We start from the raw sequence: 18,996 nt of genomic DNA, 5'->3' as shown, positions 1-18,996 counted from the left end.
ACTATTCATATTTTAGTGCCATGAAGGCTAATAAGAAATACATTTTTGAGACCAGGTAGGAAATGAAATGATTTAAAAGTTTCTGGACCTGCCATTGTCCCATTCCAGTCCAGTAACAATCTTATTTGCCGTCGTAAAGTTAGTAGTTAAATTTGAAAATTTTCCTGTCGGGTCATCTACATCTTTCAACACATTCGACTGCAGATGTTTAATGACATCAGGGAACCAAATGGATAATCCGTAGTACCTGCAAAGACAAAGAAATGTGAGTTTGTAAAGGTGCCAACACCCTAGCGGCCATAACCATCTCCCTGTCATTTTCAGAGAGGTAGTGGTTTCTGGAGAAGCACTGCTGATTTGGACCCGCCCCCTGTAGCATTATGAACCATCAAACAGTAATCTCACTGGCCCCTCCTCATCACAAGTCTGCAACAATCACGCTAGAGGGATGGCCTGGGTTTCCCTGGAGAACCCCAGGTCTGTAATTCCTGAACCCTTCCTTTGGGAAGAGACATGCATAAGAACCCCATCCTACACCAGCACATGGCATCCTGGCCCTGATGTTCTTCTCATCCCCCTAGGCTGCACTGAAGAACCCCATCTCCTAGTCTGGAGCTACAAACTCCTGGGGTCCCCAGACTGTGAGGGCCCTTAAAGAATGACCTCTTTATTAATGGACAATCTTTCTTGGTTCCTACACTACTATGGTACTGCTAGCCTGGGGGCAGAGCCCACGCTCAAAGAAGTTCAAGGCTGGGAAAAAGGCCATTTAAGTTATTCATTGGAAAAGCCAGGTTACTGCCCACTTTCTGCCTCTTGCCTCTGGTGTGTTATCCTAACAGCTTACAGCTCAGTCATACTGCTGTGATCTTCATAACAGCAGCCGCTAACCACATATGGCTACTGAGCAGTTAAACGTGACCAGTCTGAATGAGATGTGCCATGAGTATGAAACACCAGATTTGAATACTTACAGGGAAAAAAATGTAAAATAAAGTTGTTAATCATTTCATATTGATTAAATGTCAGAATGATAATATTTTGGACAAAATGAGTGAAATAAAATGTTATTAAAATTTGTTTCACCTGTTTCCTTTTCTTTTTTTTTTCTTTAAGTGTGGCTGCCAGAACATTTAAAATGACACATGTGGCTGACATCATATTTTTACCGGACAATGCTGCTCTAAACCGGTGGTTCCCACCCAAAGCACGGTCCCTGGGCCAGCAGCATCAACATCACCAGGGAACTTGTTAGAAATGCAGACTCTCAGGCCTCATCCAGACCTGCTGAATCAGAAACTGTGGGATGGAGTCCTTCGTGTAACTCTTCTGATGCACACTCAAGTTTGAGAACCACTGCTCTAGCTTATCCCTAGTTACACTGAGCTACGCAGGGAAAGAAGTGGTTATGAGCATAACTTTTGCAGGCAGACATGCTAGGTTTGAATCCTGGCCTTGCCACTTACCAGCTGTGTGATCTTGGGCAAGTTATAAAAGCCTCAGTTATCCCCCCCATCTCTAATATCGGAATGATGATAGTACCCACCTTCCTGGGTAGTTGCTTGGATTAAATGGAATGCCAAGTACCTAGCACATAGTGAGTGCTCAAAAGACGAAGTTGTTTTTTTTTTTTAATAAATTTATTTTATTTATTTATTTTTGGCTGCGTTGGGTCTTTGTTGCTGTGCGTGGGCTTTCTCTAGTTGAGTCGAGCAGGGGCTACTCTTTGTTGCGGTGCGCGGGCTTCTCATTGCGGTGGCTTCTCCTTGCGGAGCATGGGCTCTAGGCGCGCGGGCTCAGTAGTTGTGGCGTGTGGGCTCAGTAGTTGTGGCTCACGGGCTCTAGAGCGCAGGCTCAGTAGTTGTGGTGCACGGGCTTAGTTGCTCCGCAGCATGTGGGATCTTCCCGGACCAGGGCTCGAACCTGTGTCCCCTGCATTGGCAGGCGGATTCTTAACAACTGCACCACGAGGGAAGCCCCATAGTAGGCATTTAATACTCGTTAATTTTCAGCCCTCTCTTCCTTCATAGATCAATGTTTTTTTTAGAACTTGAGTGGGAGTTACTTTACATGTTCTAAGTCAACCCTGTCAATTTCGAAATAAGGAACTAAAACTTGGTAGTGTCCCCGAGTCACACAGCAGAACAACCCCTACCTTCCTGGTCTCTCCCTTTACTACAACTCACAGCACTGGGAAAGGCTGGTCATCTGCCATCACTCACTGGTTTTCATTTAGGGATGTTAAGACATGGAACTTGCAGCATAAATATTGGGCTCTACCAGAGCCTACTGACCTGAAAGTGTAGGGTATTATCTACCTGCTTTTAAAAAACAATAAATTAGGCAAAAATCGAGTTGTATACACATATTCTAAAGTGAGTATGTCAACCATTTGCAACTAAAATTCTGAAATGTTTTCCCTACCTCCTCTTTTCTTAGAACACATATATGGTGGTTTTATTCATTCGATGACAACTATTTATTGAGCACTTATTATGTGCCAGGGCCATATATCCGTGAGCAAAACAGTTTAAAATCCCTGTTCTCACAGAGCTTCCAGAGGAGGAAAACAGAGCTTTCTTTATTCTTTAAAGAATGGAAAAGCTTTTTGTCTATTAGAAGATGATAGAAGGTACGATGGGGACTAATAAAGCTGAGAAGGGGACCGGGAGTACTGAGGGGCTGCAGTTTTTAAAAAGGTGCTTCGGGAGGTATCACTGAGAAGGTGACACACCAGGAAAGACTCAAAGGAGGAGAGGAAATGAGCCAGGCCATGTCTGGGGGCAGGACTAATGCCCGAGATGGAACATGTTCAAGAAAGTTCTGACACATTTGAGGAAGAGCAAAGAGGCCGGTGGGTTGGGGCCGCGCCAGAGAGGAGAGGAGGGTGGAGAAATCATGGGGGCAAACCATTCACGGGCTTATCGAACTTTCCAGACACTGTGGGTTTTGCCACCCCCGCTTTATGACAGCATAAATTAAATGACTGGGTGATAAAAACTGTAACTGCCAGCAAATGGAAAATGAAAAAAAAAATTCTTTCGTAGAGGTTAACAGCATCAAACAGTATAAGAAAAAAAGCAGCGTGGTTGGGAGTTACACTGTGGAAATTTAAAGATTTCACTCACCAAGAATTTAGGTATCACTTACCCAAAGGACAGCGTGAACCAAACAATCGTAAGCTTTATGGTATTGTCCTTGACTGGGTAGGTGAAACAGCTCATAAAAGTCAACCAAATCTGTGAAATATTAGAGAGTTAGTTTTCTTAGGCAGTTACCTAGTCAACCGCATTTCCCAACCCCCTCCAACAAATTATAAAAAATGTTGAGTTTTCTTTGGGCTGGAATCATTTGAACTTACAATGTAACAGCTAAAGGCTATAGGAAACCAAATTTTTGGTTTCTGGAATTTTTATGTATCAGCTTCCAATGGACAAAGTAACTCAAGACATCAGTGTACCCCATCACTGCCAGGACTCCTTGCCTAATACCTTCCCTCCCCAAAGAGGGAATGTCTTGGTAACCCCGCTAATCCCAAGGGGATCCTATTACCTGGTCCTACTCTAGGAATCGGGTGTCCTGGGCAGAAGGGGGAAGAACCCCATTCATGGGACAGATTCAGTCAATCCTGTTTCTGACTAACCTCAAGTACCAAGTTGGCCAGCAAGTCAGGACGGGCTTGTTACTTACCCCATACAGTTCTGTGCGGATCCGAACAAAACACCTCCTGTACCATGTTCCTGTGTCACTCTCGATTTCGATCAGCTCATCTATTTGTCTTGGAGTTTTGATTCTGTTTACCTGTAAGGAGCAACAGAGGGCAAAGTGTTGAGTTCTCTTCTCTGAAATTGGCAGAGTCCAGGCTTACAATTTGTTTTTAAAGGAGTGAAAGCTGACTCCAGCAAAAAGGAAGCAGGTATTTGACACACAAGCAGGTATCCATACATATATAAGACCACTGGTGCAAGTACACAGACTCAAAAGAACTGAATAAAGAATGAACAGGGAAAAAAAAGAACAAATGGGAGGGAATACCATAAAGAAGAGGGGGAAGAGTAAGTAGTAATGGAATAATATGAAAACAAAATACCCTTCTCTGAATCCCTAGTAAAAAGGCACACATTAGGGGGTTGGGGAGGGATGGATTGGGATTTTGGGATTAGTAGAAGCAAACTATTATATAGAGAATGGATAAACAACAAGCTCCTACTGTATAGCACAGGGAACTATATTCAATATCCTGTGATAAACTGTAATGGAAAAGAATATGAAAAAGAATGAATATACATGTATAACTGAATCACTTTGCTGTACAGTAGAAAGTAACACAAGATTGTAAATCAACTGTACTTCAATAAAATAAATTTTTAAAAAAGGCATACATTAGCAGATTAAACATCCAGATAGATTCACTTCTCGATTAAGAATTACTTTGCTTAGACTAAAATGATTGAACACACTTTTCTTTGGAATCTACTTATTTGATGAATTTGGCCCCTAAACATAGTTCTTAAAGCTTTCCCATCAAACTTCCATTCTTAGAGCATCCCTGTGACCCTTGCTTCCTTCTCCCACAGCCCCTGACACTGCCTGGTCAGCAAGTACCCACAGGTGACCATGAGGTGAGGTCCAGTGAATGAGCTTCAATTACAAGCCTCAACACGGACTCTTCAAGGTTAGAAGGGGAAGAAATGATGGAGGATCAGCCTGAAGCTGTATCCATGACTTAAACTAGCCTCCTTTTGCTAAGGAAAAGAACGAAGAGTCAGGAGAAGCAATGCTTCCAACACAGAGAATGAAGCCTGAAAAGAGAGAGAGAGAAAAAAAAAAAGCATGGTTCCTTTGAGGACCTGTCCCATCTGACCCCGTTAGTCAACATCTACCTGCTTTTGATACACCTGAGAGAGGACACAGGAATGTGCACACATGTTACCCCTGCCAGGTATAACTCCTGAACAGATCTTTCTGGAGAGTCTGCCAACATCCAAAGGAGCACTTCTATCATGAGACTCCAGGTGCCAAGACTGGCTTTCTGACAGAGGTGATTTGGGGACCCTCGGTATCTTTCAAATTACACCAGGTGGGCAGTAGCCTCTTCATGGCTATGTAAACAAAGATGTCCATATTTAATGACAATAATGTCTGAGTTAATGTCTGGGGTTCCAAATAGAGTCAGCTCCAAATCATCCATGTAGGCATTATTTTGTGATATTCCAGAATTCCTTTCTTTAAATCACAGGGGTATTCTTCTTCTTATTCTTCTTTTTTTTTTTTGTATTGAATGAAAGATTCATTAAATTCTATAGTGCTTTACAATTTTCAAAAGTTTCACACAAATGATTTCATATAATCCCATAATAACCCTTTTCTTTCTCCTACCTCTATACTGCTCCTCCTCCTTTAACTCTCCCCACTGGTAACCACTAGTTTGTTCTCTGTAGCTGTGAGTCTGTTTCTGTTTTGTTATATTCACTAGCTTGTTGTATTTTTTAGATTCCACATATAAGTGATATCATACAGTATTTGTCTTTCTCTGACTTATTTCACTTAGCATAATGCCCTTCAAGTCCATCCATGTTGCTGCAAATGGCAAAATTTCATTCTTTTTTTATGGCTGAGTAATATTCCATTATATATACATACCACATCTTCTTTATCCATTCATTTGTTGATGGACACTTAGGTTTCTTCCATACCTTGGCAATTGTAAATAATGCTGCTATAAACACTGGGGTGTATGTATCTTTTCAAATTAGTGTGTTTGGTTTTTTTTTTTTTTTAGAGAGTAGATCTTTTATTTATTTATTTATTTATGGCTGTGTTGGGTCTTCGTTTCTGTGCGAGGGCCTTCCCTAGTTGCGGCAAGCGGGGGCCACTCCTCATCGCTGTGCGCGGGCCTCTCACTATGGCGGCCTCTCTTGTTGCGGAGCACAGGCTCCAGACGCGCAGGCTCAGTAATTGTGGCTCACGGGCCTAAGCCGGTCTGCAGCATGTGGGATCCTCCCAGACCAGGGCTCGAACCTGCATCCCCTGCACCGGCAGGCAGACTCTCAACCACTGCGCCACCAGGGAAGCCCAGTGTGTTTGGTTTTTTTGGATAGATACCCAGTAGTGGAATTGCTGGATCATATGGTAGTTCTATTTTTAGTTTTTTGAGTTAACTCCATACTGTTTTCTACATCGGCTACACCAATTTACATTCCTACCAGCAGTGTACGAGGGTTCCCTTTTCTCCACATCCTTGCCAACATTTGTTATTTGTATTCTTTTTGATGATAGCCATTCTGACTTGACATATTACTTTTGGGAGGCTTCTTCTCCACTCACCAATGTTTGTGCATTCTTTCATTGGCACCCATGGGGAGCCAGGCCTGGCACTACACCCTGGAGGTGCAAACATAAAACATCACACTGTCCAAGCAATTACCATACAAATTAGAAAGTACTCTAACGGAGGTCTATATCAGATGGGAGAGACATATTGTACAGAACACCCAAGTTGACCTGAGAGTGAGAGAAAAGCTTTCATGGACTGTGGAATTTGAGTTGGAGCTTATGGAAAAGTATGTCATTTGCCATGTGTGTCAACTACTTGAAGGGCATTCCAAGTGGGAGGAATATCACAAGTAAATGTCCAGAGGTGTGAGAGAAAAGAGTGTACTGGAAACTACATAGCATTTGCTATTCCTGAAGAATAGTGCAAGGGCAGAGGGCAGTGAGTAAGGAGGGCTGAACCAAATCAGTGGCAGGAAGGGTGGAAAGGTAAGAGACAATAATGAGAGATATTTAGGATGGAGGATAATAGGACACAGTGATTTCTTGGACATACTGGAGATAAAGGAAAGAAAGAAATAGGATAGTTTTCAGGGTTCTGGTCTGGGTGGTGCTGGTGGTACTTGCTGATAGAATTTTGGACAAGGAAGAGGTTTGGAAACTCTTAAGGTGAGAAGTTCAGATTTAGAAATTCAGAATTTGAAGGGCCTATGGTACATAGGAGTATTGCCACAAAGCCCTTCAACATGCACATCTGGAGCTCAGGAGATTTGTCCATTAGGAGAGAGAGATCTAGGAAGTAGCTGAGATAAGCTAAGGAGAGTGAGTAGGGTTAAAAGGGAAGTTAGCTGCAAATAAAGCCCTGAAAAACAATATTTAAAGTAGGCACATAGGAAGAAAAGCTTAAAAAGGAGAGAAGGAAGGCATGTGAATTCACTGTATTGTATCAATAGATATAACAAGGAAAAAGACAAATGTGTCACGGTGGAATCATGTAATGACTTGGAAAGTTACATATAAATGACTTTGAGATTACCCATTCTTTTAGAGTGTTCCCACCTTATTCCCACTTAATCTTTATACAGTAATATTAATGTGGATGACCATGAGTGAACTTGGTAACTCAGACCTTCTGGAAGAAAAAGCAGGTTAGCAGGGCAATGAGGCCCTACAGAGACACCTTCTCAGAAGTCTGGGATAAAGGGTTTACCCTCATCTAGCTGAGAAGGGTTAGGGACACTGAGTATCTAAATGACATCTCAAGATTTGTCTTGCCTTATGATCCTTTAATTTAAAAATATTCTTGGGGCTTCCCTGGTGACACAGTGGTTAAGAATCCGCCTGCCAATGCAGGAGACACGGGTTCGAGCCCTGGTCCGGGAAGATCCCACATGCCGCGGAGCAACTAAGCCCGTGAGCCACAACTACTGAGCCTGTGTTCTAGAGCCCACGAGCCACAACTACTGAAGCCCGCGCACCTAGAGCCCGTACTCTGCAACAAGAGAAGCCACCGCAATGAGAAGCCCGCGCACCGCAACAAAGAGTAGCCTCCTCTCACTACAACTAGAGAAAGACTGCACATAGCAACAAAGACCCAACACAGCCAAAAAAATAAATCAATAAAATAAATCAATTTAAAATAAATAAATAAATAAATTTATTAAAAAAAAAATTCTTGGACTTCCCTGGTGGTTCAATGGTTAAGACTCCGCGCTTCCACTGCAGGGTGCGCGGGTTTGATCTCTGGTCAGGGAACTAAGATCCTGCATGCCGTGGGATTCGGCCAAAAAAAAAAAAAAATTCTTCCTTTATTGTTTTTTTTTTTTTTTTAAATAAATTTATTTATTTATTTATGGCTGTGTTGGGTCTTCGTTTCTGTGCGAGGGCTGTCTCTAGTTGCAGCAAGCGGGGACCACTCTTCATTGCGGTGCGCGGGCCTCTCACCATCACGGCCTCTCTTGTTGCGGAGCACAGGCTCCAGACGCGCAGGCTCAGTAATTGTGGCTCACGGGCCCAGTTGCTCCGTGGCATGTGGGATCTTCCCAGACCAGGGCTCGAACCCGTGTCCCCTGCATTGGCAGGCAGATTCTCAACCACTGCGCCACCAGGGAAGCCCTCTTCCTTTATTGTTAATCTACTCAAAAGAAGGGTCTACTCAAAGGCTCCCAGGGCCTCAGTGGAAGACATCCATTATTGATCTTCATTTCTCCATTACACTGCAGAAAAAATTTTTATTAATTGAGAATCTGAACAGAGGCTAGACTGAAGTCTATCTTCACACTATGAAAAATCCATTTCCTATTAAAAAATGAAATGAATAAATAAGATTTCAGGGGACTGTTTAATCAGGAACTATTTTACTTATTTTAAGAACTATAATTGATATTATTTATAAGACACTGAAGATCTTGCTTATATCCCCTTTAAACCTATTTTAGACAAAACATTTTTTGTCTATGCTGCCTATATCAAAGGATTTAAAAACCACAGTTCTTTTTTATTTTGGTGGAGGTGCTGGGGAAAAAAACCATTGTTCTTTCCAAAAAATTCCATGCATCCAATTTTCATTAGTTTAGACTAGTTTTCCCGTTGAGAGTAAATTTTATAACTAGAGGATGGAAGAACATTCCATGCAGAGGGAACAGCACATACAACAGCAGCGCGGCAGGCATAGGTAAAACGGCAAGTATGAAAGACGAGCGGCTGGTGCGGCGAGAGAACCATTTACACCCAGGCCTTTTCAGAAAAGGTTTCTCGACCTCTGGTGTGGAGGATTCACTGAGAAGAAGTACTCACCGTGAAGACTTTCTCAGGCTGACCCCGTGCTCTCATGTTTGTGTCATGAATTAACTTCAGAATCATCCAGGCTTCGTCATGTTTTCCAACCTAAGAAATATGAGTAGACAGTGAAGGGCCAGGAGGTGAAACACACACACTCCCTGATTTTCCAATAACCATGTGGTATTGTCAGATCCAATTGGGTGTTAACGGTGCAAATGCATTTAGGTTCGTCCCATTGGAACACGCAGGCTACTTGGATATCCTTGAGTGCATCAGCAGCTCAAGTGATGTGCCTCTAACTAGACATAGCACCTCTGGATAGGAAGGTTCATTTATAAAACAAGAAGCCACATTCTCTTGGTTGAGGGAAATGACTTGCTTGAGGAGGAACATTAGTGCTTTCTGGCCACGAGGCAGCTTTCTCACACGCTGGTTGTCGAAAGCATGACCCCATGAAACCAAACCCTCCGTGGTTCCGTAGTAGGAAGGAGAAATGTACCACCGAAGAGGCAAACATACTTTCCTAGAATTGGAAGGGACTCGTTCCACTGTATGCGGTTTCTTTGCGTATTTGTAATGATGAGCGTTACCTCCAACAAGAACCGTGGGCTTTCAGGCATGAACGTGAGGGCCACCACTGAGGAGACACAGGGGAGGGCGCAGACGATGATGAACACACGCCAACTATGAAACTCGTAGGCGGACCCCATGTTGAAGCTCCATCCTGGAAAAGGAAGACAGGAGGGGTGAGGAGGGCCCTCCCCAGACTGCCTGCTGGGACAGCGAGGTCCCCACGTCACTGTGAGTGTCCATACCTCAAATTGATTCACAGTCAAATCTTACCACTCCCAGAAGAATGAGCTGATATGGGCATTAGCCACAGTGACCAGTTCAGCTTGAAGACGGCCAACAGCAGTGCTGGGAAGAAAAATGCTTGGAATCAAAGGGGTCTGCACCTACGGATGCGGTGTATTTCTGAACAACCAAACTCCAAAGGCCAAGGTAAATGAATTTGGGACAGCGCTTTTTCCAGCAGACCCCTGGGCTGGGTATCTTCTGTCTGCTCCTCCAGATCACTCTGTACTCTTGTCTCTGCTGTGTGCCAGGAAATGGCCCTCTATGGACCATAACAACTGGCTCCCTTGCCCACCAGCTTCCAGTTGGGTTTGAATAAAGGAAGCACCGGCAGGAGAACAGAGGGTGGCAGCAGGGTGCAGGATATTTATTCCCCTTGCTTCCCTTCTCCCCTCCTCCTGGCTGCGTGGAGGTTTGACAGTGGGTGTGCTCATTCCCTGGAAGCTTCTCGTGAAACCACAGCTCTTATCAGGTTCTGGCAATCCCTATCTCTCCCTGCCCTTTGAGGCATAAGTGGGTACAGGATGCCCTTCTGCTACTAGCTCCGAGGTACTTTATTATTCTGTACTGGTTTCTCTTAACTGTTCCCATGTAGCTCTTTTCAGCGACCCCCTCTGAGGGTGTCACTGGTTTCCTGCCCGCATGCTGACCAGTGCAATGATTAAGAACTGGCATTTGCCAACCCTTCCACACGCACATGCCATACACTAGATCAAGAGAATTTTAAATTTCTAAACAGTTTTTTATTATAATATAATGAAAACAAGCAAATGGGATACCGATGGAAATCTCTCAAGAACTAAAAGAAAACCAATATTTGAATGAATGTAAAATGGTTGAAAGCAAAATTCCACCATGATTCTAAAGGAGAAAGAATGAAGCATATCAAATCTAATTGGAAACAGAGAAGAGATTTATGGAGGCATAGATTAATTATGTGAGGCAAAATTCTAATTTTTGCAATGCTTGGTATTTAGAAGGCTGCTGTGAGCAAAAGTCAGATAGTCTACATTCCATCCCTGGGAGAGTAGTATAATCATTCACTGTTTGCACAGGAGCCAAGTGAGATTCTGGAGGTGACATGAGTTCCTCAAGGCCACACAGCTGAAGTTATACACCAAAATCTTCTCCACCGGGATTTGAGGCAGAATCTTATACCACACATGTCCGCATGTCTATGCTTACTCAAACACAGACTTTGTTGATAAATCATATAAACACCTACATCATATAAACATGCTACATCAATCTTAGATTCATAAGCATTTTCTGGGAATTTAATACCTGAGGACTATGTGGACTGCTAAATTAACTACAACATAAACTTTAGGAGGGGATGTCTACTCTCAATGTTTTATGTAGCAGAAGTTCAAACGTCTCAAATATCCAAAACAGAGGAAATCATATGATGGAACTAAGAAAACATACCTTGTTCACTTCACATTTGATCTAAGAGCTTTATATAAAGGAATTCTTTTTTAAAAGTGCTGGAGCCGGGGCTTCCCTGGTGGCGCAGTGGTTGAGAATCTGCCTGCCGATGCAGGGGACACGGGTTCGAGCCCTGGTCTGGGAAGATCCCACATGCCACGGAGCAACTGGGCCCGTGAGCCACAACAACTGAGCCTGCGCGTCTGGAGCCTGTGCTCCTAAACAAGAGAGGCCACGAGAGTGAGAGGCCCGCGCACCGCGATGAAGAGTGGCCCCCACTTGCCACAACTAGAGAAAGCCCACGCGCAGAAACGAAGACCCAACACAGCAAAAAATAAATTAAAAAAAAAAAAAAAGTGCTGGAGCCAACAGAAACTGATCCCCACCTACGTATCTGAGCTCATCTACTGCTGGTCCCCTCCTTCACTTGGTCCATCCCACCGACCTGCTTCAAGTTCTCTGAATACACAAAGCTTAGTTCCATTTTAGGGGCTTTGCCTTATTTCCTAGGAAGCCCAGCCATGCACTGAAAGGATGGAGGTTGTATGTCAGCCAGCCTTTCTATGAGTTTTGAAGTGAGAGGATTTTTCAGTATATCTTGTCGTCAAAGGAGTCCCCTCGGGGTCTTTGCGTTTGACGTTTTCCCTGCCTGGAGTGCTCTGCCTGAGTATTTGCATACACGCATGCCTCCTTTATACTTTCCAGGTCTCAGTTTAAGGTCATCTCTTCAGAGAGGCCCGAACACCCAAGCCCACTCTTATCATCAAGACCTGCTTTATTGTCTCCACAGCACTTACTGCTACCTAAAGCTGTGAATTCATTGATTTGTTTACTTGTTTACTGTCTATGCCTTTCCACACCATGAAAGCAGGAATTCTGCTTTTGTTACTCATCAATATAACCCCAGTGCCTATGGCAAGTCCTGGTCTATAGGAAGTGTTCTTTAAATGTTTGTTAAATGCACGCGTGCACACACACACACACACACACAAGCATATCCTTTGTGTTTACATGTGTACATGAACATGTACAGAATCGCTGCAGGCTACTTCTGTTTTGACATTTTTTCTGAATCCACACTAAACAGCAAAACAACTTTGATTTACCTTTTCAAATTAAATTTGCAATTTGTATACAGTAAAATTTATTATTACTTTTTAAGTTACATTGTTCTATGAGTTTGATAAATGTACGGAGTCACGTAACCACCATCATAATCAGGATACAGACTGTTCCATCACCCCGAAACATTCCTTCCTGCTGCCCCTTCGGAGTCAACCCCTCCTCTATGCCTAACCCCTGGCAATCACTGGTCTGTTCTCTGTCTCTATAGTTTTGCCTTTTCCACAATGTCATATAAATGGATTTATATTGTACGCAGCTTTTAAAATCTGGCTTCTCACACTTCGCATAATGCATTCATGCAGACTGCTGCACATTTTAATAGTTTGCTCCTTTTCATTGCTGAGTAGCATTTCATTGTGTGGATATTTCATTTGTTTACCCACTCATCAGCTGAAGGACAGCTGGAATTTTTCCATTTTTAGGGGATTATAAATAAAGCTGTTATAAACACTTCAGACAGGTTTTTGTGTATCCCAAAGTTTTCCCTTTCTCTTGGGTAAATACCTAGGACTGGGTAAATTGAATCATTTAATAAGTATATGTTTAGCTTTAAGAAACTGCAAACTATTTTCCACAGTGGCTGTACCATTTTGCCCCCCTACCACTAGTATATGAGAGTTCTAGCTTCTTCACACACTTCCCACCACCTTTTTGCCAGTTCTTTTTTTTTTTTTTTTTGGTTAAATTTTGGCCTTCTATAGTCTATAGGTGTGTAGTGGTATCTCACCATGGTTTTAATTTGCACTTCCCTAATGCCTAGTGATACCTTAATTTACTTTCTGCTCATTCATTCATACTTTTATTGAGTGCCTCTCTGTGCCACAGTGCTGAGATGTAGAGGCTAACACTTACTTTCCGCCCTCAAGGAGTTAAAGTACAGAAGAAGAGGCAGATGTGTTAACAGACATGATAAACAGTATGACTCATGCTAGAACAGGTTCTAAAGGAAGTGTAGAGGGAGTACAGAAGGGGTGGAGGTACCTATCCCAAGGAGTCTTCTCTTAAGAGCCCTTGATAAATTTCTTGTCTGATTCGGGTCCATGAAAACAAAGAGAGCAAATTCGTAAATTTCTAACATCCAAGTTTGAGATACAGTTCAAATCAGTACTAAAGAAGTAGAAGAGACCAGCCAGGACTGACTGTGCCATGCCTGATCCCCAACTCTCTCCTACTATATTACAGCTATTTGACTTGAAGAGAGAAAGGAGAGCCCTAGAGGCAGGAGGGAGTCCTAGAAAAGGAGTTCAACCCTACTCCCCTTTTAGGATATGCCCTGGGATGGGAGGGGTGGTACAGAGAGAGACTGATGGATGATATCCTGTGGCCTGAATGAGGGGTAGACACAGTGAGGGTCTTAAGAAATGACCCTGCAGATGCTTTGTAAAACTAAAATACCATTACCTAGATTAAAAATGAAGGATAAGAATGACGGAGTGAAACAATGACTGCCATAACTACTCGGCGGTGAATTCTCAGGACCCCTCCTCCCCAGCTCCATTTCAAGATGAGTTACATTTGCATTTGAGAGTGACACAAAGCCCAAACCACAAACATCAGGAAGTGGGGAGACATGAGCATGGAGTGAAGGACTAGAATGTGATACAAGCCACATGCAACTGGGAAAGCGGTTGTTGCTTTAGGATATTCACCCTCACTTAGTAAAATGGATTCTCTTCTTTATGTTGGCACCATGCCTTTTTTGTCTTTAAAAAAAAAAAAAAAGATTCTTGCATAGACAGTGGTTCTAATTGTCCTTTGGGCTTTGTTTAAAGTACCCATTAAAATATCATACTGAGGGATTTATCTAAACATAATGTACATTCCAGGCAAGGAATGACCTCAATTAGGGTATTACAGAAAGCGGTGACTGCACAGCGCTAATCAGCGTGGCACTAATAAGAGTGTTATGTGTCTTGCATGATAATCAAGGCCATTTACCAGGCTCAAGCTGATGTGCTCTGAATGCAGAAACCAGATGCCTCCCCAGCTGCCTGACTGTCTGAAATCTTTCAAGGTGCCAAGGCAGAAGTGCGGGACGCACGGAGAAGAATGCTGGCTTTCATGTTCTTTTCTGGGCTCTGTCCCTGAAGCACTGGTGAATTGGCACCTACTCTATTGATCTATATTTGATTGCTAGTTATATGATATTTTCAATGACCCGGTTCCTTGGTAAGAAGGCATATTTTAGGTACAAGACACAAATGTCCTGAAACAGTATTATTAATTAATATTAATAAAAAATAAATACTATAGGTGAGATCAGTTTTCAATAGCTAAAACATAAATCACCTATATTTATGTGTCAGTGGTCTTCACTCACAAGGCACATAGCCAACTAAAATTCTCTTTGGAAAAGTGGCTCCAAATCCATTTTCTCAAGTGGCCAACAAGCTTAGGAAGGGAACAATGATCAGATGAATTTCTGCTTTTATTCCCATAGAAATAAAATGTTATCCCCTCAACCTGTCACTGGTTTAAAATATAAATACTATCTAATCAGCATGAAACATTAATCCTCAGCTAGAAGCTCAGGTTGTCACACATCTAGTATTATCTGTGGCTCCATAAGATTTAACCAGGTGCAGCTGGACAGTCCTTGTGGCCAATATCAGCAGACATTTTTCACCTTCTTCTCATTTGTTAAAAAAAGGGGGGGAAAAGCAAGGGTGAAGAGAATAGGTAAATAAACTATGGTACAGCCATGCTATAGAAGACAGTATAACTACTGGCAAAAAAATGAGGTAGATTTTTCTGGACTGATTTGGAAACTGTCCAAGTTACATGCTCAGTGAGAAAAAAAACTATTTTCAAACCAATGTAAATAGTAGTGATTTCATTTTTATATACACATAAACTATATCATTATATCTAGAAAACAAGTGGGAGGAAAAGATACTCAACTATTTTACGTGGTTATTCAAGGTAGGGAGTGGGAACTCTTAGAGGCCTTTCGCTTTGGCATTATTTAATTTTTGAGTTTTCTATCACCTTGTATTACTTTTTACTCAGAGGGGGAAAAAATCTTTTCAAAGAGTTGCAAGCCTTTGATTTTTCTGAAATGTAAGGTCTGATGGGAAAAGAGAGGAGATAAGGAAACTGGAATGATAACTGTGACAGTATTTACCATCCATACAATTTTCAGAACTAAACTAACGTTGTTAATTCTGACTCTGACGAATCTAAACCTTGACACTACAGGGCTCATTTATGGAGAGCAGTGAGGAAGTGCCTCGGTGTCTCTGGGTGGGAAAGAAAATGATATTCACAGATCTTTCATCTTTAAACCTGTATCTCTAGTCATAGTCTGATTTTGGATTCTCAGGCCAAGGCCAGTTGCATCTTGAGCGGTAATGGCACAAGCGCTATTGCCAACAGTGATACACACAGAAATCACACACACACAGAGCTCGTGGGGATCTGTCTGCAGCACAAAATCATGCATTCAAGAAGTGAGAGCCAATTCAACTGGAATTACACACCCCAGGGAGAGGGTGCAACTAACTGTTGTAGTCATCTGTCTCTAAGAGCATGCCTGGGCAACAAGCTGACCTTTCTTGCTGGTCTCTCTATTTCTGTTTCCAAGCTCTGGTCCTACCATTTGGAATGCACAGAGCCAGCAGTCAACAGCAGGAGGAAGTCACATTATGCTTCTGGTTCCTGATTCTGACTTGTGATCCTAACCACACTTTTGAAGAAGCACACTGCCTGGTGGCTTTTGAAATGCAGAAATTTATGGGCTTATTTTTCAGGGTATATCTGCTGTGAGTGCTCCAAATATGAAAAGAAAGAATGAGAGGACCTTTCCAGAAAGAGTTCCTGGTAAAAGCAAGTAAGACTCATTCAAGCATGGTGCTTCCCAAGCTTCACTGACAGAAATGAGTCCAAGGGTTTGAAAAAAGCTGACAGCATAAAGTGTGTGTGTGTGTGTGTGTGTGTATGTGAGAAAGAGAGAGAGAGAGAGATGTGTGTGTCTGTTTTAAACAAAGGTCCTTTGGAATTTTCTTTTGTAGACAGACAATAATATAGTACTAGTACTATGATAATGTAGGTCAAGGACTTCCCTGGTGGCGCAGTGGTTAAGAATCCGCCTGCCAATGAAGGGGACACGGGTTCGAGCCCTGGTCCGGGAAGATCCCACATGCTGTGGAGCAACTAAGCCTGTGCGCCACAACTACTGAGCCTGCGCTCTAGAGCCCGTGAGCCACAACTACTGAGCCCATGTGCCATAATTACTGAAGCCCACGCTTCCCAACAAGAGAAGCCACCACAATGAGAAGCCTGAGCACCACAAGGAAGAGTAGCCCCCCGCTCGCTGCGACTAGAGAAAGTCCGCACACAGCAACGAAGACCCAACGCAGCCAAAAATAATAATAATAATAATAAATAATAATAATGTAGGTCAATTGAAGTTTTATCAAAAATTTTTCTATAAATATATACCACAATAGCCTATAGGATAGTCAAATTTTGACCATATACAAATGAAGCTTATAAATGCATATAAAGGCAGCTCATTACTCTGTAAATACACACTGAATATATTCATATTTATTATCTTATAGCACATATAGGCAAGCATTAACTTTCCTTCTCTGTTTTACACACATAAATATTTATTTAAAAGGAACTGTATATGTTTTGCAGACTTATATTAATATATAAACTCTTACATAAGCTGATGTCCATGGACGAATGATAATAAATCAACTATGTTCATTTTGTGAACAGGCATCGTTTTAGGAAACTGAAAAGCAAACAAAAATAAATACTGGGAATTCTTACATTAGGTAGAAAGTTGGAATAGACTCTAAAGCCCTTTCTGGGGCTCAGGTTCTCTCTGATTCTAAGATCTTGTGCCTGGACCAGATGAAGTCACAGGAAAACCTCTCTTGAATATAGATCCATGGTAAGAAATGGAACACTTTCAAAATTGAACAGAACAAAACAAACTTCTAAACCACTTGTGTCAGGGCACTGACACAAGTGCCCAAAGGTTGGTAGAGAACTTGTAGCAAAATGATACTTATTCTCCGTATTAGCAAATCAGTCAACCTGCTTTCAAATCAGCTGTCCTTAAAAAACTATTTTTTTCTAAACAGTGCTCCATACAACTTCGTGATCCCTATTCTATTCCAGACGAAGATTTCTCTTTGTTCTTTGCACATGGTGTCAGCAAGATTTTGCTCATGATCAATAAAAGCTCTCTCTTCATTTCCAGCAGATTTTTAATGACAGAGCACAGAAATGCTCATGGAATCCACTCTTAGAAGAAAGTTTTTCTCCCTAGGGTGGGGATGAGGAAGGGGCTGTAATATTTCCGGTGTTATGACAACAGAGGTCAGCCTGAGTGTTCTTTGTTGCTGGTGCCAAAGGTCACACTCATACATCTCCACTAACTGTTGACTTCTCTACCTGCTCCTGTTTTTCTAGCCCCATTTCTTGCCTTGTAGCCTCTGATCCAGAACAAATCGTTTAATGCTTGACAAGCGAAACAGCTGCTTAGCTCATGATTCAGGCCCAAAATGGCCCTTAGAGTTTTGTCATTTATGTCAAAAAAATTCCATTCTAACAGGCTAGGAAATGCATGCGATCACAATGACCTGGGAGCTCAAGGAAGGGGACATCACACCCTGCTTCCAGGCACAGTGGATGGAAATATGAGTCTGGAGAGGTCCACTCCATTAGCCCCATAGCCGGATATTGCTCACTTGTATCCAATTTAACCCCACCCAGAGAACAGGCTTCTGATCATCTCAAGCTCCTGATGTCTGTGGTCATCGTATGCTTCGTGAAAGGCCCCAGCCCGGGTGGAGGTGCTCAACCTTCCTTCCTCACAGCCTTCCAGACCAGGAATGTGGAAGCCAGCCTCTACTCTCTTCCCTCCCTGTGTCTAGTCAATCACTGAGAAATATGATGCTATTTTCTGTATTTCTCCCAAACCTGTTCCTTTCTTTCCACCTCTGCTTTAGGCCAGGCCCTCATCCCCCGTCCAGCTCACCCTAACGGGGCTGATGTGCAGCTGGCGTGGATCTGTAGGGCTGTGCCCACTCCTGCAATACTGAAGTATGTGTGTCATGGGTACTGCCCTGAGTCCTGAGCCTTGGATCTCCCCATGGTCCAGCAACAGAGGGGGCTGCTTGACCCAGCAGGGGCCTCAGGACCTGGTTCCAGTGCTTTGGCTTCCTTCTCCTCTGACTGGGAAATGCCCTGTGGTTAAATGATTTTAATATCTCCTGTTTTATCTTCTGGGAACAACGTGTGTTGATTTTATTAGGAATAGCTGATGTACAATATTATATGTTTCAGGTATACAACACAGTGATTCACAATTTTTAAAGGTTATACTCCATTTATAGTTATTATAAAATATTGGCTATATTCCCTGTGCTGTGCTATAAAATATATCCCTGTAGCTTATTTATCTTAGACATAGTGGTAGTGGTTTGTATCTCTTAATCTGCTACCCCTATCTTGCCCCTCCACCCTTCCCTCTGCCCACTGGTAACCGCTAGTTTGTTCTCTATATCTGTGAGT

At 42.6% G+C, this 18,996-nt stretch overlaps 1 protein-coding gene across 1 annotated transcript in view; it reads right to left on the bottom strand.

Annotated features, from left to right (window-relative positions):
* SV2C (synaptic vesicle glycoprotein 2C) overlaps positions 1 to 18,996 on the bottom strand; it is a 180,775-nt gene that overhangs the window by 23,641 nt on the left and 138,138 nt on the right. The window contains exons 4-8 of the mRNA XM_036847430.1: positions 9,645 to 9,778; positions 9,070 to 9,159; positions 3,691 to 3,801; positions 3,151 to 3,239; positions 89 to 247 (exon numbers count right to left, since the gene is read on the bottom strand). Of these exons, the coding sequence (XP_036703325.1) occupies positions 89 to 247; positions 3,151 to 3,239; positions 3,691 to 3,801; positions 9,070 to 9,159; positions 9,645 to 9,778 (583 nt within the window). The remainder of the gene's footprint in view (positions 1 to 88; positions 248 to 3,150; positions 3,240 to 3,690; positions 3,802 to 9,069; positions 9,160 to 9,644; positions 9,779 to 18,996) is intronic.

Source organism: Balaenoptera musculus, chromosome 3 (genome assembly GCF_009873245.2).
Source record: "Balaenoptera musculus isolate JJ_BM4_2016_0621 chromosome 3, mBalMus1.pri.v3, whole genome shotgun sequence".
Lineage (NCBI taxonomy): Eukaryota > Metazoa > Chordata > Mammalia > Artiodactyla > Balaenopteridae > Balaenoptera > Balaenoptera musculus.
This window is presented reverse-complemented; position numbering and strand designations above follow the sequence as displayed.